The 19,607-nt window shown below is 42.1% G+C and overlaps 2 protein-coding genes across 2 annotated transcripts in view; one reads left to right on the top strand and one right to left on the bottom strand.

Moving 5' to 3' along the window:
• The window catches only part of lipeb (lipase, hormone-sensitive b), a 42,344-nt gene extending 29,941 nt beyond the window's left edge, over positions 1-12,403 (top strand). Inside the window, 15 exon segments of the mRNA XM_030785384.1 lie at positions 675-709; positions 4,217-4,291; positions 4,729-4,806; positions 5,187-5,273; positions 5,568-5,669; positions 7,017-7,101; positions 7,634-7,705; positions 7,958-8,026; positions 8,213-8,293; positions 8,761-8,839; positions 9,095-9,188; positions 10,404-10,576; positions 10,970-11,090; positions 11,465-11,650; positions 12,170-12,403. Of these exon segments, the coding sequence (XP_030641244.1) occupies positions 675-709; positions 4,217-4,291; positions 4,729-4,806; positions 5,187-5,273; positions 5,568-5,669; positions 7,017-7,101; positions 7,634-7,705; positions 7,958-8,026; positions 8,213-8,293; positions 8,761-8,839; positions 9,095-9,188; positions 10,404-10,576; positions 10,970-11,090; positions 11,465-11,650; positions 12,170-12,403 (1,571 nt within the window).
• Positions 12,404-15,090: 2,687 nt separating this feature from the next.
• Positions 15,091-16,605, bottom strand: mrpl17 (mitochondrial ribosomal protein L17). The gene is made up of 3 exons (XM_030783466.1): positions 16,237-16,605; positions 15,792-15,860; positions 15,091-15,429 (listed from the first exon to the last, which is right to left on the bottom strand). The coding sequence occupies exons 1-3, from the start codon at positions 16,408-16,410 to the stop codon at positions 15,160-15,162; spliced, it is 513 nt and encodes a 170-aa protein (XP_030639326.1). The 5' UTR covers positions 16,411-16,605; the 3' UTR covers positions 15,091-15,159.
• Between the last annotated feature and the right edge of the window lie 3,002 nt (positions 16,606-19,607).

Genomic DNA, 19,607 nt, shown 5'->3' with positions numbered 1-19,607 from the left:
ATAATGTAGGAAATGCAGTGTTTCGTACGTTTAGCCTATGTATGTGTAATATGTTTTTTGTTACAAATTATTTAACGCTAGCAGTGTAACCAACCAGTGAAGTCGGATTATTTCCTGATGAGCTCTGGGACTCAGAGTTTCGATAATTATTTGAAGTCAGTGTTCCGTGAACGGCGAAGCCAATAGTAAATATTCACTAGGCTATTTCATATATATATATATATATATAGATTATAGTGACTTGCATGATTAGAATTTTAAAATTCTGAAATGGATTTAAATCGGACTTTTAGTGCGAGCAGCTGTACATTAGTAGGATCAGAAAAGACAACGTGTTTTTTTTTTATTTGTCGCAATCTAGGGTCGGTAGCGCGCTTTTTGCTCTCCCCACAGCTGCCACTGAGAATTGTGATGTCGGGGCGCGTATCCCCATGAAAGCGCGCCCCTGGCGAAACTATTGGGGATACATGCATCAGCGAAGAGAACGGGAACGAGCACCAAGTGTTTCTATTGACTCCGTCCGTAGTCGCTGGCCCTGGCGTTTCCTGCGCGCACGGATATCGAAGAGAGGTATTGAGAAGAGCTGTAAAGAGCACAAGAGAGCAGGTCGAAAATGGAGAGAGTCTTAGGACTAGCAGTGGTATCGACTGTCTTATGTGTAGAGTCGGTTTTAGGAAAATACGTCAGAGGTATTGTCAATACGAAAGAGGTAAGATAAATGTTTGTATTGTATCTTAACACTTGGGACGGTCTAACTTTGAACATCCAAAGCTGTCTGTCATGTAGTCTATCGCTTAGATTGCGTCTCAGTGCGTTTCGATACCCTACCCAGTCGTGAAATATACCGTTACCTGTCAGACATTTCGCACACTCGCGTGCATGTGTATTAGGCTGTTATCCGAGTCTATTTACCCACATGCACTCACTGTCTTTTTTGATGACTTACGCAGGTTTTAATTTTCACCAGTAATGAATCAATCCCCGTCTATCGTCACGGACAATTATCATGCCAATATTAGCCCACTTCTTGCTTGATCGGAGTTGACTCTCGCGTCGCTATGCAGGGCATCACAACATTATTGATTGCTGTCGTTACAGGTGTTCGTCCATCCCAAGATTGCAATATGGAATGCTCTGACGTTAAAGTACCATTTCTTTAAAAGTATTAATGTTGTTGTTACAGCTGCTCTGCTAAGCGCTCTCATCCAGCGGAATGGATGCCAGTCCAGATTTTTTATACTCATCACTGAGCCGTGTGTACCCTCAAAACGTGTACTGTGATGTGACTTCATGTGAGCTTATGGCTCGAAGGTGTAAATTCCTTCGCTTAGCTTGCCGTAGCGCGATGTTGAGAAATTACAGTAAACACGTAACAAATCCACCTCAGCAATACACACACACACACACACAGACACACACACGAATTTCTGATCTCGGTTAATACACATAACAATATGCCTCAGTTCCTTGTAGTGTCCCACTTAGCAGATTGTCTTGTGTCCTCATTTTCCAATCTCCAAAGTTAGACCCACTAAGAGAACTGGGCTATTTTCCTCATTATTATTTTTAACTGCTTCAGACCAGAACCGGAGAATTTACGTACAGAGCTGACATAAGGGTTCAGTCGTGATGTGTTCCTACAATTCATATTACGTCGCATTTACTGACACCGTCAAATTACCGAAGCTCTGTCCTTTAAAATAAAACGAAGTGTTCACGTGACTCCAGATACACACTATGCAGTCCTGTTATTTCAAATAATTTATCTTTTGTCTAAATCATTCTGTTTCTTCTGATTTCAGATTGCTTATTCCATCTAGACAGTCTAACTTTGAAGACCCATGAGCTGTCTTTCATGTAGCTTATCGCATAGCTTGCGTCCAGTATGAATGTCCAGTATGAACACATGACGCATACATATTATTTTTCCATGGATAATATTTCTTGGATGCGGATGAGTGAATGATTTCTCTGAAACACGGGGAAAGCGTTAGTCTCTCCTCTGTCGGCACTGATGCATTGAGGTGTTCTGTTTTCAACACTTCCGCTCAGAGGCTTGCGTGAAATTCTTAACCACACCATTAATCTCTCTCTTGTTTGTTCTCTTCCAAGGTCATAACACCACTTACTCTAACACACACACACATCCAGACTGCACTGTTGTAGCTTAATGCATGGTGTCATCTAGTTCAGTGTATGTGTGTGTGTGTGTGTGTGTGTCTGTGCTCTATAAACATGCAACTAAGCATAAACATATTTGGATTTAGGCCCATCTGAAAGCTGTGACTGATGTCATTCCTTAATTACCAAAGCCAGAGACGTAAAGTTGGTGGCAGGTTAAATGGTTGATTGGTGTGGACCTGAGAGAGTATGTGTGTGTGCTGTGTTTGCGCTGTGTTCAGTAATGCATTGGGACACACACTAATCTAATGAGGTGTTTGTGAGAAGGTCAACAGACAGCTTGGGGCTAACTAGCCACGCCACGGAGCTCTCACAAAAGTCCTGAGAGATTTTTCATAGATGTGTGTTTTGTGTGTGTATGTGAATGAGTGCATGTGAACGTATTTATGTGTAATCTTGTTGTGTAAGTTTGGTAATGAATCATTAAAGGCCTCTGTAGACCTGGAGTGACATGACTAGTTGATTGGTAATTAATTCTTAATGAGCGCAAGGGAGCAGACATAGATCCGTATAGACTCTCTGTGTGTGCGTGCGTGTGTGTGCGTGTGTGTGTGTGTGAGTGAGGGAAAGAGATGACAGGAGAGGCTGGTTTTGTGAAGTGACCGGATACCGCATTGGGGCATAGTGCCTGATTAAGATTGTGTCTTAACACACTCTGTTTCTCTCTGTGACACACACACACACACACACACACACACACACACAGGCTGAGTGACTCTGCATTACAACGCAGTGTCCATTGGGTAAAGAGAAGGATGGTGGGGATTAATAAAGACTCTCTGGCCAGTGTGCCCTCCAGCACAGACTCACCAGGGCCATGGGCCAGAAAGCACAGCAACACCTGCTACATTCTGCAGTTATAGCATTCTGAGTGTGTGTGAGAGAGAGAGAGAGGGAGAGACAGAGAGAGGGAGAGAGAGAGGAACAGTGCCTTAAGACATGATAAATGCTAAAACTTAGTAAAGAGAGAGAGAGAGAGAGAGAGAGAGAGAGAGAGGGAGTGAGAGACTGTCTTAAGATGTGATGTAGAAAAAAAGATTGATCAAAAAAAGACATGGGAGAGAGAGATAAGAAGAATCTGTTACTGACGGAGATCCGTTTCAGGAGATTTAAGTAAAGCCGAAGGAAGAAGCAAAGAGAAAGAGGGAGAGAACTCTCTAAGTCAGTCAGATACGAAAAGGAATGGAAAAACTCCACTGCTCACAGACAGCAAAACCACTGTGCAGTCAAAGAGAGGGAGGGAAAGGGAGGGATGGAGTGTGTGTGTGTGTGTGTGAGAGAGAGAGAGAGAGAGAGAGAGAGAGAGGGAGGTCATAAACTGGTGTTCCAGTCTGGATTTCAAAAAAAGAAAAAAAAAAATACAGGGGCCTCTCCTAGTTTCTATGGCAGCTGCAAAGTGCAGCATGGGGCCGTTACCATGACGATGGCGAGGAATGGAGTTTTGTTGTGAGTATGTCTTTGTGTGTGTGTATTTGTGTGGGAGGGTGTTTGTCTGACCGGCTGACTGACCATATGTGTGTGTGTGTGTGTGTGTGTTTGTGTGTCTTGGTAAGGTAGTCTTTCAAGTCACTGTTCTAACTGACTTCACGGCTGGTCAGGCTTAGCTTCGGTTTAGAAGGACTCAAAACTCAGGAGCTCCTGTTGTCATGGAGAACGCTAGCATTGGAGGAATGCTATGGAAAGTCAAATTGGCTAAGCAATGTAAAGTGACCACCAGCTTACAGTGCTCTTACACTCCATTGACTGATAGTTTGAGTGCAAATCACTAAAGTGAATGAGAAGACGCTGAACCGTATTCAAGACAAAGCACTTACTCTTTCTTTATTATTATTATTATTATTATTATTATTATTATTATTATTCCTGGGCTATGCTGTGTCATCTTTTAAGGAATTTCATCGAAATTCATTTCATTTGGTCTGACACTTCATTTGAGAGCTTTTCTTTCTTTCTTTCTTTCTTTCTTTCTTTCTTTCTTTCTTTCTTTCTTTCTTTCTCTCTCATCCTGTGCTTCTCTTTTCTCTCACTCTCTCAGGATTGGGTGTTCCTTACAAGGTTCTGTTTCCTCACTGATTTTGGCAGGCTGGATTTTCGGTTCCGATACCCAAAGGTAAGATTACATGCGCGCGTGCACACACACACACACACACACACAAAATTTTCCTCTTTCAGTGTCACATTTCCTTTGCCTTAAGATGTGTTCAACTTCGACAAGCACGACCCTTCTTCTTCTTCTTCTTCTTCTTCTTCTTCTTCTTCTTCTCAATGTCAGTCTTGTCAACCCTATTGTCTATATTCTGTCTCCCTCTCTCATTTCTCTTCTCCCATCCTTCCTCGTCTGACTGCGCATCCTCTCTTTAATAACACCTCTAATAACATTTTTCATAACATCTTTAATAACATCTCCTCTGTCCTGGGTCACCCAGGTCCCTGCTCTTACTACTTCCCCATATCTCTACTTCATGTAGCAGAGAGGTGGCAAAGGCATTTTGTCAAATATTAATCTCTCTCTCTCTCTCTCTCTGTCTCTCTCTCCTTCGCTCAAAGTCACGCTGCTGTCAGAATATATTGCTCTACTTTGATGACAGCTCACAGTGGCCAGCTGTGTATAAGAGGCCAGAAAAGGTGAGAGACTACAACGCGTGTGTATGTGTGTGTGTGTGTGTGCGTGTGTGCGCGCGCACAGCACGCAAGAGACACAGGATTAAAGGAAAATTTCTGGAGCTCTCCGTAGCTCAGGGAGATTACATGGTGGAGTGTCGCTGTGTAAAAAGGCCAGTGTGTCGGTTTGAGAGAGAGAGAGAGAGAGAGAGAGAGAGAGAGAGCGCTCATGTTTTGTGTCAGTGACAGCGCCTGCATTGCGGCCCATTGCAAAGAGAAACAGACGGCCTGGTATCTCAGTCCATACAACCATCAGCTGTTTGTCTGTCCCTCTGAACTAGTGTTTGAGAAATAATCCAATCTCCTGCCTAATATAAGTGTGTGTCTGTGTGTACGTGATGCAGGACTGCTATCAGAAGGAGGCCGTACTGAGACCAGAGAATAATCAGGTTATTAACCTGACAACCCGCTATACCTGGTCCGGATGTGTGGTAAGAAACCTTGAGCTTCTCATAAAAAAAGACTGATTTTAAAGTGTGTGTGTGTCTAAGTGATAACTGTGTGTGTGTGTGTGAGCGTGTGTGTGTGTGTGGGGGAGTTTGCGGCTTGTTTCTCGCAGGGCCATGGTAACTGAGGTGGTAGACTAAGCTATTGTTGTGTGTGCAGAATGTGTGAAAAAAATATTACGTTTCTCTTTGCTTTTGTGCCATGCTGGAGTTTGTGTTTGTTTTAAATCTCTTTCTCTCTCTCCCTCTCTCTCTCTCTCCTTCTCTCTCTCTCTCTAGGTTGAAGGAGAGGGAGATGAGGAGACTCTTAGCTGTGTGGGAGGTCGAAGTTTCCGCTCAGTCAGAGAGAGATGGTGGTACATTGCTCTCAGCAAATGTGGGGTAAGCACTGGCTCCCCCATATTTAACTAAACAAAACACAAACACACACACACACACACACACACACACACATACAGAGAGAGAGAGAGAGAGCTGACTCAGACCCCTATTGTAGTAAACTTAGCAATAGGCCTACACATTATATAAGATACATGAGTCTCACTCAGTCCCCTGCCATATAAAAATATAACAACACACACTCACACACACACACACACACACACACACACACACACACACAGACACACCTGACTCGGCCATCTGTCATAATGCCCTTTTCTATAAAGACAATAAGGAGACCCAGTTGTGTATGCTCAAATATATACATTCCCACAGAAAGCTTACAGGGTCCACGTTAAAGATGACAGACTTTAAAATTTGATTTATATGAATGCTAGTGCTGGAGTGGAACTAGATTTAAAGGAGTTGTGTTCAGAAGCGATATTTTCTGGTCGTGTCGGACGTCCTTCAAAGCAACATTTCCTGGTGGACTGGAGCCCGTTTAAAGGGATGTTTCCCGGTTGAGTGGAACTGGATTTAGCAGGATTTTGGTCTGGTGTGTTGAGACGGGATTGAAAAGCGATGTTTGCTTGACAGGGATCGGCTGATGGACATGATGCTAAATGCTGTTGGACTGAAGTTAAAGCACTGTCGCAATACACTGCCTCAAGGGAGGTTTTTTTCCTGAGCGTGCTGCCAATTTGCCCTCATCATCCTTCTCTCCCTCTCTCCCTTTTTCTGTCTCTATCTTTGTCAAAGTCTTTGTCTCTCTTTTTTTTTTTTTTTTTTTTTTTTACATTTGTCTGTTGCCCTGTTTCTCTATCCTCTCTGTTGTGTCCTAAACCCCACATCTTCTGTGTAATTCTTCTCTCTCTCTCTCTCTCTCTCTCTCTCTCTCTCTCTCTCTCTCTCTCTCTCTCCCTCTCCCTCTCTCACTCCTCTCTCTGTTGGTCTGTCTCTCCACATTGATTTTGTGACAGCGTATGCTTCATGCTCTTCGCCTCTTTGATGGAGGGAGAGAGAGAGAGAGAGAGAGAGAGGGAGAGAGAGAGAGGGAGATAGCGAAAAAATGTCCTTTCTGTGCCAAATGAAATCAAAGCATGTCTTTTTTTTCCTGCTCAGATCCTCTCAACAACTAGAGATTCTGACGCTTTGAAGTGTTTCATATTCGATGATCTCTGAGCAAACTCAACGTTCTGTGGTGTTCTTTTTTTTCTCACTTTTTTTGTCTTTTCTATCCATTCTTTTCACCCAACCTCCACGCTCAATGCTTAAATTTGTCTTTTCCTTCTCTCTCTCTATCTCTCTCTCTCTCTCTCTCTCTCTTTCTCTCTGTCTCAAACACAGGGAGATGGCTTGCAGTTGGAGTACGAGATGAAACTCACGAATGGCCAGTCTTTCTGGACACAGCATTTCTCTGCTGACGAGTTTGGTGAGATGTTTTACTCTGGAAGGTAGAGAATTTGAGGGTATTGATAATGATAATAATACCAAAGGTCCTGCAGCACTGGGACACTTAAGACCTCTAATTTCTTTGTACTCAGCAAAATAGTTCAGCACTATTTCAAAGGAAAAACTCCTTACAGCAAGTTAATATTAGTCCTCATAACTATGTACAGTATTTATCTACTAACCTTTAATTATTCTTGTGCATAATGTTAAAATGTAGTTGCATGGTTATAATATTTGTAAGAACCAGATTGTTATTATCTGGGATGTAGTACAGCAGTGTAGACTGTAAATATTATACGAACTTGGCAACCAGTAGAATGTGCAGATAGCGAGTGATGAATGAACAGATAAATGAGTGCTAAGCTCCCTCTCCCCTTTTCTTTATCTCTCTCACTCTCTCTCTCTCACTCTCTCTCTCACTCTCTCTCTCTCTCTCTCTCTCTCTCTCTCACTCTCTCACTCTCTCTCTCTCTCTCTCTCTCTCTCTCTGTCTTCCTCCCTCTAACCCACAGGGATCCTGGAGACAGATATTACGTTCTTGGTCATATTCATCACTGTGTTCACGCTTTCCTGTTATTTTGCGTGTGAGTTCCTGCTTTTGAAGGATAAATTAGCCGAGATAAATCAATCTGTCACGACACGCTATTACCGCAGCCCACTGAAAGAATCTCAGTAATTAATTTTTCAAAAGGATTTCTTTTTCTCTAAAACATGAAACCTTCTTTTATTCTCCATTTTCTTCCATTTGTTCTCCCACCCCTCCTCCCTTTCTCTTTCCCTTTTTCTTTTTTCTTTCTTCCTCTATTTCTACCCCTTCTTCCTTTTTTTCCTCTCAGATCATTTGAAGGGAAGACAGCTCCTCCATACGACGTATAAGATGTTTATGACTGCTGCTGGAGTAGAGGGTGAGAAAAAATGAAGGTGTAACTCACCAAAGACACACACACACACACACACAGCAGTGGACCAGTTGAGATAATGATGTCCCTTTTTCATCCCTCGTCATTTGTTTTTTTTTTTTTTCTCTCTCTGCGCTTTCTTCTCCACACCTTCCCTCCGGCTCTTCCTTCACCTTCTCTCACATTTCCCAGTTCTCAGTCTGCTGTTTTTCTGCATATACTGGGGCTTGTACGCCAGAGACGGAGTTGGAAACGGGAGCCTCAAGCTTCTGGGTATGCAGAGGAGTGTAAACAGAAATTGTTTGTGTGTGTGTGTGTGAGTGTGTATGTGTGTGTGTGTGTGTGTGTATGTGTGCATGCGTGTGTGGTTAAGTGCTCAGGTGTCGCGTCTGGGTGTGAACACGCTCAAAGTGTGATGTTATAAATCCAGAGCATGTAACCTACTTGCAATAACCTCTCTTGTCTCCCTCTGTCTCTCTTTCTCTTCCTTCCTCTCCCATCTCTCCCTCTTTCTATCTCTGTCTCTCTCCACCTCACTTATGTGCTTACACTCTCTCTCTCTCTCTCTCCCTCTCCCTTTTCTTCATTCCTGTCCTCTTTCTTACTCTCTCTCCTTATGCTGCCCTCTCTCTCTCTTTCTCTCCCTTTTCTCCATCCCTTCCCTATTTCTTCCTCTCTCTCTCTCTCTCTCTCTCTCTCTCTCTCTTTCTCTCTCTCTCTCTCTCTCTCTCTTTCTCTAGGGAAACTACTCTTCTCGGTCAGCTTCCTTGTCTTCCTCTTGATGTTGATTCTTTTGGGAAAAGGCTTCACTGTCACCAGGTATGACGTGGAGCTCATTGCTAGCTCATCTCAGAGGTCAAAGCTAACTGGGCTAATCATTCTAACATGACCTGAATGTTGAGTCGGCCTGTCAGTCAGACGCACTTACACACTAGAGAGAATGACCTAGAATTCACTCAGTCCTCCTTGACAGTTACAAATGAACGTATTTACAGAGCTATAGTCTTATGGTGTGTGTTCGTGTCTGTTTTCGGCGGTATATGCGCTCATGTTTGCTTAACTTTCTTTCTCAAGGGCAAGAATTAGCCACAGTGGATCTGTGAAGCTGTCCATCTACATGACAATTTACACCATCACCTACGTCATCCTCTTTATATATGAAGCTGAGGTAAAAAAAAAAAAACCCAAAACCATTAATTAATAGCAACGTATATTTTGCTGTGTGATCGCGTTCATTAAGTTACTCTGAGAGTGCTCAGCTGTTGCTTTCAAATCAGTCCCACTCCAATCACTGGTTTTTAACTGAGTGAAGTAAAGTAGTATTTAATTACGGTTATTGACTGGCACCGAGTGTTTGAGGACCTTTGGAGGACCGTGACTTCCGCAGTCCTGTTGTAAGGTTATGTCGGATGAGTGGCAGAAAATTAGGAGAAAGGTTTTCAAAAAGTCTTAATAGCAGAGAGGAAATGATGTTGTTATCAAATGGAGAGGCATAACTGCAGCTAAACGATCCTTAGATATCTGCCTGATGTAAGAGAAACATTATTTTTTTCAACCAGCATTAGAGATTCTTATAGGAAAATGGCCGAATTGTCCATTTTGCTCGACTGCATCACACTACTCTCTGCAGTACTGTCCTATGCTCGCAAAGGGATGCAGCGACTAGCCTATACATAATGAAAAGCTATGGGCTGAAATTACTTTCTATGAGTGGACTAGCTGACCCAAGCTGGCTCAGTGTAATGTAATCCAACAGAACCTCAGAGGGAGAAAGAGCGAGGAGAGAGAGAGCGAGAGAGGGAGAGAGAGAGAGAGAGAGAGAGAGGAGTAGTGATGACCTAGTTTTAATGAAGGGATGCTGTAAGGTAGCCATTTACTTTGCACGGCATGAATGTAAGTCCTGGTGGTAGCAAGTTGTTGTCTTTATTTCATTTTTATTCATTGGTAAACACATATTCATCTGGTGCAGTCAACACAAATGAATGGATCTTTACCAAAAACCAGTTGAGTGGCACTTTTCCATCCCTGTGCCATCCAAAACGTCAGGTTTTTGACTTGAGTGGTTGGCACAGTGTTTGTCATAGTTGTCATATAAATATTCATTGTTGCATAGAAGCGAGTATCTGTTTCAGTTCTTCCAAGCATGACATCCAAGAATCTGTTGCTCACAGTTCTCCTACAGAACTTCACTTCAGACTGAAAACCGAGATACATCAAGCTATAGTTTGTTTCGTTTGCATTTCAGTTTGCCGAAGCCACTGGAGAATAAGAGGTTACAGTGCTTCAGGTTTCATTCAAATGCTGCGTCTGATATCATTCTACTACGTATATTTGATAACTCTGTCCTGACATTTTTATTTAATCTCTTTTGTTTCCTGCGCAGTTTTTTGACCCGGGAGAGGTTCTGTACGCTTACGACAGTCCGGCCGGGTATGGACTGATGGGTCTGCAGCTCCTGGCCTACGTGTGGTTCTGCTATGCGGTTCTGGTATCTCTCAAACACTATCCGGAGAAACAGCCTTTCTACATCCCCTTTTTCACTGCTTACACGCTCTGGTGAGTCCATTTACGCCGCTTAATCTCGAGGCTGATATGTGTTCTTTAAGTAGCGCCATGGAACCGTTTACAGTCTGCCTGTGTGTGTTTTTTTTTTTTGTGAACTGATGTTGAACATTACTGTGGTTTGTGTGGTTAGAGCGATGTTTCAGGAAGTCTGAGTGTCATTTGTTTCTCTCAGCCTGGGACATATTGAGCCGCTGACGTTAGAGACGTTAGGTGTTTATTCTCATTCTTGACCCGCCAATGCGCCGTGACAGAGTGTGAATCTGTACCGTCTGTCTCTTAAGTGTGAAGGATGGGTTAACTCTCTGGATGTTGAGTGTTTTTCTCCCTCCCTCTCTCTCTCCCTCTCTCTCTCTCTCATTCTCTGTGTATGTGTGAATCTGCCAGGTTTTTCGCTGTGCCAGTCATGGCTCTTATTGCCAACTTTGGGATCCCACGCTGGGCCAGAGAGAAGATTGTTAATGGCATTCAGCTTGGCATCCATCTTTATGCCCACATCGTCTTCCTGGTGGGCACTGCTTCTATTTATCTGCTCCTTTATGAGCTCTTCTGGCAAAGACTTTGCACAGTCATATGTGCTAATGCACCTGTCTGTAATTATACTGATTTTATGGTGTACTGTGCAGTCAAACATGCCTTTGAGTGTATTAAAACTGAGAAATGTTTACATATGTGTGTGTGTGTGTGTGTGTGTGTATAAAAAATGAATGAGTGCATACACATATTCATATATGTGTATTTGTTAATTGTCCTGATGTCTCTCGCTTTGGGTCAGATGGGTCAAGTTCCCACATCTGTGAACTTACACAACTGTCTGTCTCTCATAACTCACACAACTGTTGTCTCTCTCTCTCTCTTTCTCTCTCTCTCCATGTCTGTAAGGCTATAACCCGGCCATCAGCAGCCAATAAAAACTTCCCTTACCACGTGAGGACGTCTCAGATTGGCATCCTTCTGTCCAGTCCTAAAGGGACAGGGGCGGAGAGTTTCCCCCATCATGCCTACGGGAACAGTTCCTTCCTCGGAGACTCACAGCCTAACTTCACCGAACTCTTCTCCATTCACGCGGTGAGTTAGAGAAGAGGTTCAGGAGTGATGAAGGTTTTGGTTAGAGGAGTGAGAATATCATGAATGTAAATGCATGACAGGGATGTAATTTTGTTTTTAAGACACATTTCACTATTTTGACCCTTACAGCTGCTCACAAACAATACACACAGCCTTGCGTAGTTTAAATGCATGCTAAGTAGATTGTTAGGTGCTGTTTTGCAAATTGCTCATTTGGTTTTTACTGCACCTGTGGAGATTTGAGCACAAGAGTAGAAAATGGATTAACCGGATTCTGCCCCTCTCTGTTTCAAGTGCTGCTTATACAAGTAAAAAACAGAGAGTGGCGCTTTTTGGTTTTGTTTTTTTGGTTTGATTGTTTAATGTTGATTATCTTCAGAATGCCCTAATCTGCCGTTAAAAAGCCTTGATTAACCTTTCATTAAAAGTTTATGTAACTAAACTGCAGGCAAACTGGTGCTCCAGGAATAGGACTGAACTAACGCTTAACTTTAATTGCGCTGCGTGTCTGGAGAGCAGGCCCCGGTAAAGACCGTGGATGAGTCGGTGACCAGGAAGAGCCAGGACGTGCCGAGAAACGGTGAGCAGAAGATCATCACCACGACGGCCGACCTCGCCTCCACTTTCTCCCCGCCCCCTCCTCCCGTGCCCCCGCGTAGCTCCGCCCACTCTCCGCCCCCACCCAGGCTGTCCTCCCACTTCACAGAGTACTTCAGCATGCAAGGAGGGGTGGGGTTCGGCTCGAAAGCGTAGTCTGACTGTGTTCGCGAGTGTATGTGTGTGTGTGTTTGAGACAGAGAGACGAAAATTTAAAAGCTGGAGAAGAGTGAGGAGGGGGAAAAAAAAGGAAAAAAACGACAAAGTCACAGAAAAGTGAAACTAATTGTTTTGTTTAAAGAGGTAAACAAGGTAACCTTGTAACAGAGGTAAATGTGTTGCTTTTATACTTTGATCTTGAGAAGCGGTTACGCCGCAGAACGAAAGGCTGGTGGAAGGTATGACTGTGGAATGCTGAGCTCGTGAAAGACTAAAGAAGCAATAAATATTTTAGCAGGACAGAAAAGAGATTTTTCGGGCAGAGAACAAGCTTGAATGTAGACGGCAATAGCACGACGGGAGAGGTGGTGAAATGGAAACAAAAGAATATTTTTTAAGAAAGATTTGTGAGCTGCTAAAGGCGGGGGATTGGGGGTGGACAGAGACGTGTAAATAGCTGTAATGAATTCACGAGAGTTACATAAAGTTACACAGCGGTTTGTTTTTTAGTTTTTTTTTTTTTAAACTGTTTTATTTTTCCATTGTATATCACTCAAGTGGTGCTGTTACCAATTACAAATGCCATTTCTTTTAACCAGAGCAAAGTATTCACCTCTGATTACTAGCACATTTTGTTTTGCTTGTTTTATGACTGATAGATTTTTTTTTGTAAATCATTTGCTTGTGTACTTAGTACTGTTTTTGATGAATGTGAAGTTAATTCATGTTTAACTGACACCACTTGCACATACCGAGTCATCGACCCGGTGTTTAAACGTACGATGACGGCACACCCATGGACGCTTTGACGGTATCTGTGAAACGTGCATGTTTGTTTTCCCCTATCTGTGGTCCGATGTTTTCAGTGTATTCACAGTTAGCAGGCCTGGTTCTTGGACTTTTACTGTTGTTGAATACGCAGTAGATGCTGTATATATTTCAAAAAAATGGGGTGTGTGTGAACCTTTTCATTTAAGGTTACGAATAGTCGCTAAGTCATGCTACGTCCACTCAGATTATTTGCTACACTCCTTCAGGAGAGTTTATCTCCAAACAAAAAGGTCCAAACAAACAAAAAAAGTCTTGTGCACCTAAATAGATTCAATTAGTGTTTGCAGCGCCATCTAGTGCATGGACATGGCCCCAGCCTGACAGTTTATATCTATAGTCCCCTGCCCCCTCCGCTACCCAGATTTTCAGCGACACATACAGAATGCTTGACTGTCACATTCAATTGTATTCAATGTGAAGAGAAGTGAAACTCTCTCTTTGTCTCAAGTATTTAAAGTGAAGTCTATGTATTAGGACAATGATGCTCAGTGTAAACTAGGTTTCTTAATGAAGTCCAGACAAGCAGCAACTAGTAATTTAGGTTAGTTGACTGTCAAAGGGTAATGTAAAATACTTGTATGAATAACTGTTGCATCACACACATGCATACTGTTTTTTTTTCTTTTAACTAAATGGTCACCTTCATGGTGTTATGTTAACTCACTCAAAGGCGATCATGATGCAGTATAGAATATTATGCTTAATAAGACAAATTTAAAAGAATGTGTTTTTATCTGTAAATATGTTTGTACCCATATTGTCCATGTGTCATTTTAATGTATTTTCTAACTTAATGACAGAAAACAGTACATACCAGGACTTGTAATTTCCAACTCTTTCAGATATTATTATCGATATCATTCGCCTAACCTACAATAATTATTCACTTAAAGTTAAGCCGGGGGTAGGTAGACTGGGTACATATGACACGGATTACAGCGTTTTATTAAAAATGTTCTTTAGTATGTTTTTTTTTCTAAAAAAAACCCCAAAACAAAAACAAAAAAACAAACAGAAAAAACCAACCATACTTGAATCAGTTATCTAGTATTAAGTTTCAGTGGCTCAAACTTTTCATCAGGCACTGGAGGCAGTTTGGATTGCCATGGCAACTGCATGATTGATTTCATCTGTTGAGTTACAGACACTGACATTAGAGAGGCCTGAGGATGTGAGATGGTCTGATGTAGACAGTGAGATGAAGAGATGAAGAGGAGGGGTAGAGAGAAAGGCAGGGGTAACTGATTTGAATGTATGGTAGAAAACAGCACAGAGCACTAGGGAGAAAAGGAGAGTGATCCAGTTAAGAGCACATTATTTTTGCTGCACTGTTGAATGCATTTTAAAAGTGTCAGATAAGCAAATGAACAAAAGCCGCTGTGTACACAGTCTTTTGCCAAATTAAAATGGTCGTCTGTTTTTTATTAAAATGGCTGTTTGTCGTTTTTCTTTGTCTATGGATTATGCTGAAAGAAAGTCAGTTAGGTACTATTTGGTCCTTTGTAAAGGAGTTAAATGTATTAATGGGATTCAATGTCAATGGTTCCCCAAAACAAGTGTCTCTTGATCTTGAATCAGGAATTCATTTTAGTAATGAGTGAATGAGCTAAATGGAAACACCATGAAAGGATTCCTGCTCTTTGGGTGCTTAACAAGTACAACCTAACTGAAAATGTGAAATGTCAAACAGCATTCAAGTAACTCCATACCTGAAGATCATACCTGTCAAATGTTTCCAAACTTTTGTCACACTTTGCAGTAATTCACCTATGAATGTTTGCAATTTATGAATAAAGACTTTGTTTGTCTTTCAAAAACAACATTTTATTGGGAACAACAACAACAACAACAACAACAACAAAAAAAACCCCACTAACGTATATAGAGTTTGTGTCGAAACAGAAATGATTTAGTCTGGAGATTCAGGGAGTCTGGGAGTCAGTTTTAGTAGCAGCTACCTGTGCTTTTTCTTCCCTGTAACCTTTCAGGAGTTGGTTGATCAAACTGAATTCGCTAACACGTTTCTCGGGAAACAGCGGTGGGAAAGGGTTGCCCTTGTACTCCAGTACGGCCATTTGCGCTCGATCAAGGTTCTTTCGATTGGGGATCCGGGCCATGCGTGTGTATCCAGTCGACTGGTTTTCGAATCTTGGTGCCAGAACTTTAAAGAGCTTTGGGATCAGGTCTTTCTCCTGTGCAGAAAAAATAAGAAAACAAACATTTTATCGGTTGGTAGAAGTGGTGGTTTTAACTGTGCCCTTATTATCCAATGAAGACATCTCTAGAGATCCAGGACATGGTGGGTTGTTTGCTGCATCTCTGCACTTAATTGTAAATGTCCAAAGGAGTCGATCGAGTGATGCAGGAGGCCTCTCAATTTGCACTCAAAGCCCTAATTAGACGTAGTAGTAGCTGATTGGCGGGTTATTCTTTCAGTTTGTAGAGCCCAACATTTTCAAGAAAGGACTTAGTTTTCCGAGACTAAATTAACCTTCACCAAGTTAATGTAGAGGCTCTCGTCAGCTCAGCAAGGATAGAGAACTTGTAAACTTACTGTGAGCCAGAAGTCCGCCATTCTCATGGATTTTTCATCGGTATCTCCCTTTTTGGCGTAGTCGATTAACTGTTATGGTGGAGAAAAAGCAAAATAAGGGCCTACATTTATGACAATGACAGACATCGAAAGAGAAGAGATGCCATTAATATATTTAGCTATTCAGAGTTATATTCAGTTGACCATCAAGTCCTCTCATCGTTGAAAGCTAAATCAACTACGTTTGATCTGACAATATGTATATGCCATTTGAACGAACGAAAGTTCATAAAATTGAGAGAGTAGCTGTCACTAGAATACCTTAAAACATTATTTTGAATTAGGCTAACTGTTGCATATCAAAGCATCAAAGCCTGTATTCTTACAGTTCGTAAAAAAAGCACCTGTTTCTGCCTTACACTTAATAAAGTTACTCGCCCAGACAACAACAGTCTAAAGATCTCACCTTCTCGGCGTAAAACCGAACCTCATCAGCTCGAGCCCGGGTTGTCTCAATCCGCTCGTGTCGAACCAAACCAGTCAGAATGCACCGAAGCATGTTGATTCTGGACTCGGGTCCAAGACCCATTCGACGGGCCACCCGGCCATGGGATATGAGAGCTCGAAAGCTGAGTCTCATCTTGGAGGTTTTTCCTTGCTGAAGGACACGTTATGTAGTCGGACAAACCCGGTTAAGTCTATATCAGTGGGAGGGATGAGGCCAGTTTGTAAATGTAAAAGCACAATGTGTTAGCTCGCTATAGTCATCAGGACATAAATACTGTCAATTAACTCAAATACTGAATTTAGTTGTAACTGGCATAACAGACTCATGCGTTTGTATGGTAGTCCTGTGTTCAAGAAATGCGATCCGGAAGGACAGCGTGAGCTCGCTCAATAGTTCCGCTTAAAACAGAAGACGGGCGGCCATAAATTGGTTAAGGTCACTTATTCTTGATTCTGGTAATTTAATGGCACCTTGATTTAATGTAGAATGCACGTATCATTTATAGAGATGATGCATTTTTAGAGTATTTCTGTCAGATATTTATTCTGCGTTTCTCTGAACCGATGTATAAAATTCGGTTTGCATTTCCGCGAGAACCCAGTGAGCAAAGTTTATCAATTCAAATATACACCTGTTCAAGAGAAAAGCCAACCGCAGAATGTCCTTTCTGCCCCATGTTGGATACATGGTGGATACTTCTGTGAGCTGAATGTCGAAAAATAGTTAAATTTCGACACTTTTTGTGTTGAGACTAAACAATGTTGTCTTGTATAATACTGGCTTTGTTTCGCTGCATCTTTAATCTGTTTTCCCGGTCACTTATTTTGGGCAGAACAGATTCGGTGAGGTGTAATTATAGGGAGATTTCCCGTTTGAAGCAAAGGTAGATATCTGTCAATTTTCTATCATGGTCATACGAAGAGGAGTACTTTAAAAGTGATAGAAAATGGTGTAGGACAAATGTGTCGGCAGGAGGAAAGATTGTCAGAGACTGTAAACAGAAGACGTGGGAAGTGTGGAGACAAACAAAACCAGGTAGTGGCTTTGACTGAAGAGGAAAGACCGCAGATGGGCTGCGAAGTAAGCATAATGCTGTGAAAACAGGGAATTGCATATGAGGGGGCGGGTGTTGCAGTTGAGCCCACTGAAGATGTGATGTGCCCGAATGATAACCTTACCTTTACCATTGTCAAGACATAAAGAACACCCCAGTGTGTGGCTGTGCTCTAAATGCCATACAGGCAGGGACGGCTGGTATAAATGGGCTAGCAGGGCTAAGCCCTCCCTATCTTTTACAATAAAGATGAGAAAATTATTGTTAAAAAACCTTATAACAGACTGTTTTACATTTTGGTGGAACCTAGAGCAGCAACAGCACCAAACAGTCGCAAGAAAAACGCAGGATATACCCAAATGGGCTTATTTTTTACAGCCCAAACACAGTAGAATCAGCTACCATTCATCTTCGTAGGGTCAAGTGAGTGACAGGTGTCATGCCACGCCCCCTTGATTTGCTGATCATTTGGGCTAAATTAATTCAGCCCACAGCCCATTTACTTTTGACCAATGACAGCGACTGTACAGACGGTACATACAGTGAGGTGCTACTGTAGCACCTGCATGTATGAGAGTGGGGAGAAAGAAGTGAGCGACTGTGGCAATGGTTAGCATGAACGAGGCGGATTATTTACTTTCACATCCCTTTTCTTCGATGTCGTTGGTGGAAAAATTGGAAGCGAGGAGACTGGGGACACATCGTCTAAACGATGTTCAAATAACACAAAGGACAAACGACAAAATCGTAAGTTTTGAAACTTGGTTTTAACGAAAGGACTGGCTAGCGATAAGTAGCTAAGAATTCGCTTTTCTGTTTCCCATGCTTGCTTTTTGGAGGAGACACGGCTTGGACCGTGAATTCCTGTAAGTTTCAGCTTTGCAACCGCACTCCCTGCCAGAACCCAAAGACTCATTGGTTTCCTTCACACTGCCCGGCGGGTTGTAGGGGACGCCGCGGGATCGCGGGTTGGCATTGTTTACGGTCGGGACTAGGATAGTTTCTGATCGTCTTCGATCCTCCAACTTTCGTTCTTGATTTACGAAAACATTCTTGGCAAATGCTTTCACCTATGTGCAGTACGGATGGCCCCGGCTGTCCCTCTAAATCATGGCCCTGTGTTGCAAAACGGTTGTGATAAAAAAAAAAAAAACGACAACAGTTGCAGTATCTATGGGCAATCATAACAGTTGGAACACGTTTTGTAGTGCATCCCTAGGTAGACCCTTTTCTGACATTGTAGGCTGACAATGTGGAGCATTCTGTTCTATCATGCAGCCTATCATTCCATCATTCTTGCATATTTTGTTTTTGTTAAAATGGCATGTGTTAATGTGTACAGAGGAAAATAGTTAAATGGTATGTAGCCTGTGTGTGTGTGTGAGAGGAGGGGGGGAGACAGATAAAGAGTTTGTTGGCATCAGGGCATTCTTGTGGGTACCTCTCTATGGTGTTGTTGTAGAGCACTTGCTATAACAAGGTATATATTGTCCTTGCTGTGACTTGGTATCTCGGATGTGATGCTGCTGTTGCTGCAGTGTAAACTACTGATGGGTATAATCCACTTGTTAGCCCACCCACCCAATATCACCACCAGCCGTCACTGCATACAGGTATACTACATACTGAATACTGGCCAAGTATACACTGTGTACTGCATACTACACCTCACCCTAGTATACGGTATAGTATGCAAGTATGAAACCCCACATGTAGTGTACTACACATTCGCTATCGGTTGGGCTATTTGTTCTGTTAAAAACGAACAACACAATACTACAACAAACATCTATCAAAATTATTGTGTAAGTATAGTGTTGAGCATGTTTTTAAATAAAGTTTGATTTATTAGGTTAGAGGTCAGCCTGCAATGTGCAAAAGCTGTTCAGGTTCAGTTCTCTCAGGTGATAATAAATAAAAACCTCTCAAGTTTGTGTTGACAATGTAAAATTAGTCATATTGTAGGCCCATATCCAGCCAGCACGTTTTAAGCCCATCATGGGTCCAGGTTTCTTGACTCAGTTTTCTTCATCTAGTCCCCCCTCTCTGATATGTGTTCTGAGCATCTATTTTTTTTTTTCGAAAACATTTATAGGTTATTGGGGCATTGTTGGTTTTGGGAGTGGTTTATGTTCAGCCAAAGTAACATAATAAAAAAATCCCAAAAATAATGATTAAAAAAACACATAAAAAATCAGTTAAAATGAAGTCAATCTCTGATGTATTTTGGAAATGTTCATAAAAATAAGTTTGTGGCTTTTTTGGCAGTGATTTT

This window comes from Chanos chanos, chromosome 9, assembly GCF_902362185.1.
Source record: "Chanos chanos chromosome 9, fChaCha1.1, whole genome shotgun sequence".
NCBI lineage: Eukaryota > Metazoa > Chordata > Actinopteri > Gonorynchiformes > Chanidae > Chanos > Chanos chanos.
Note: the sequence above shows the minus strand (reverse complement) of the source record. Positions and strands in the feature narration are given on the sequence as shown.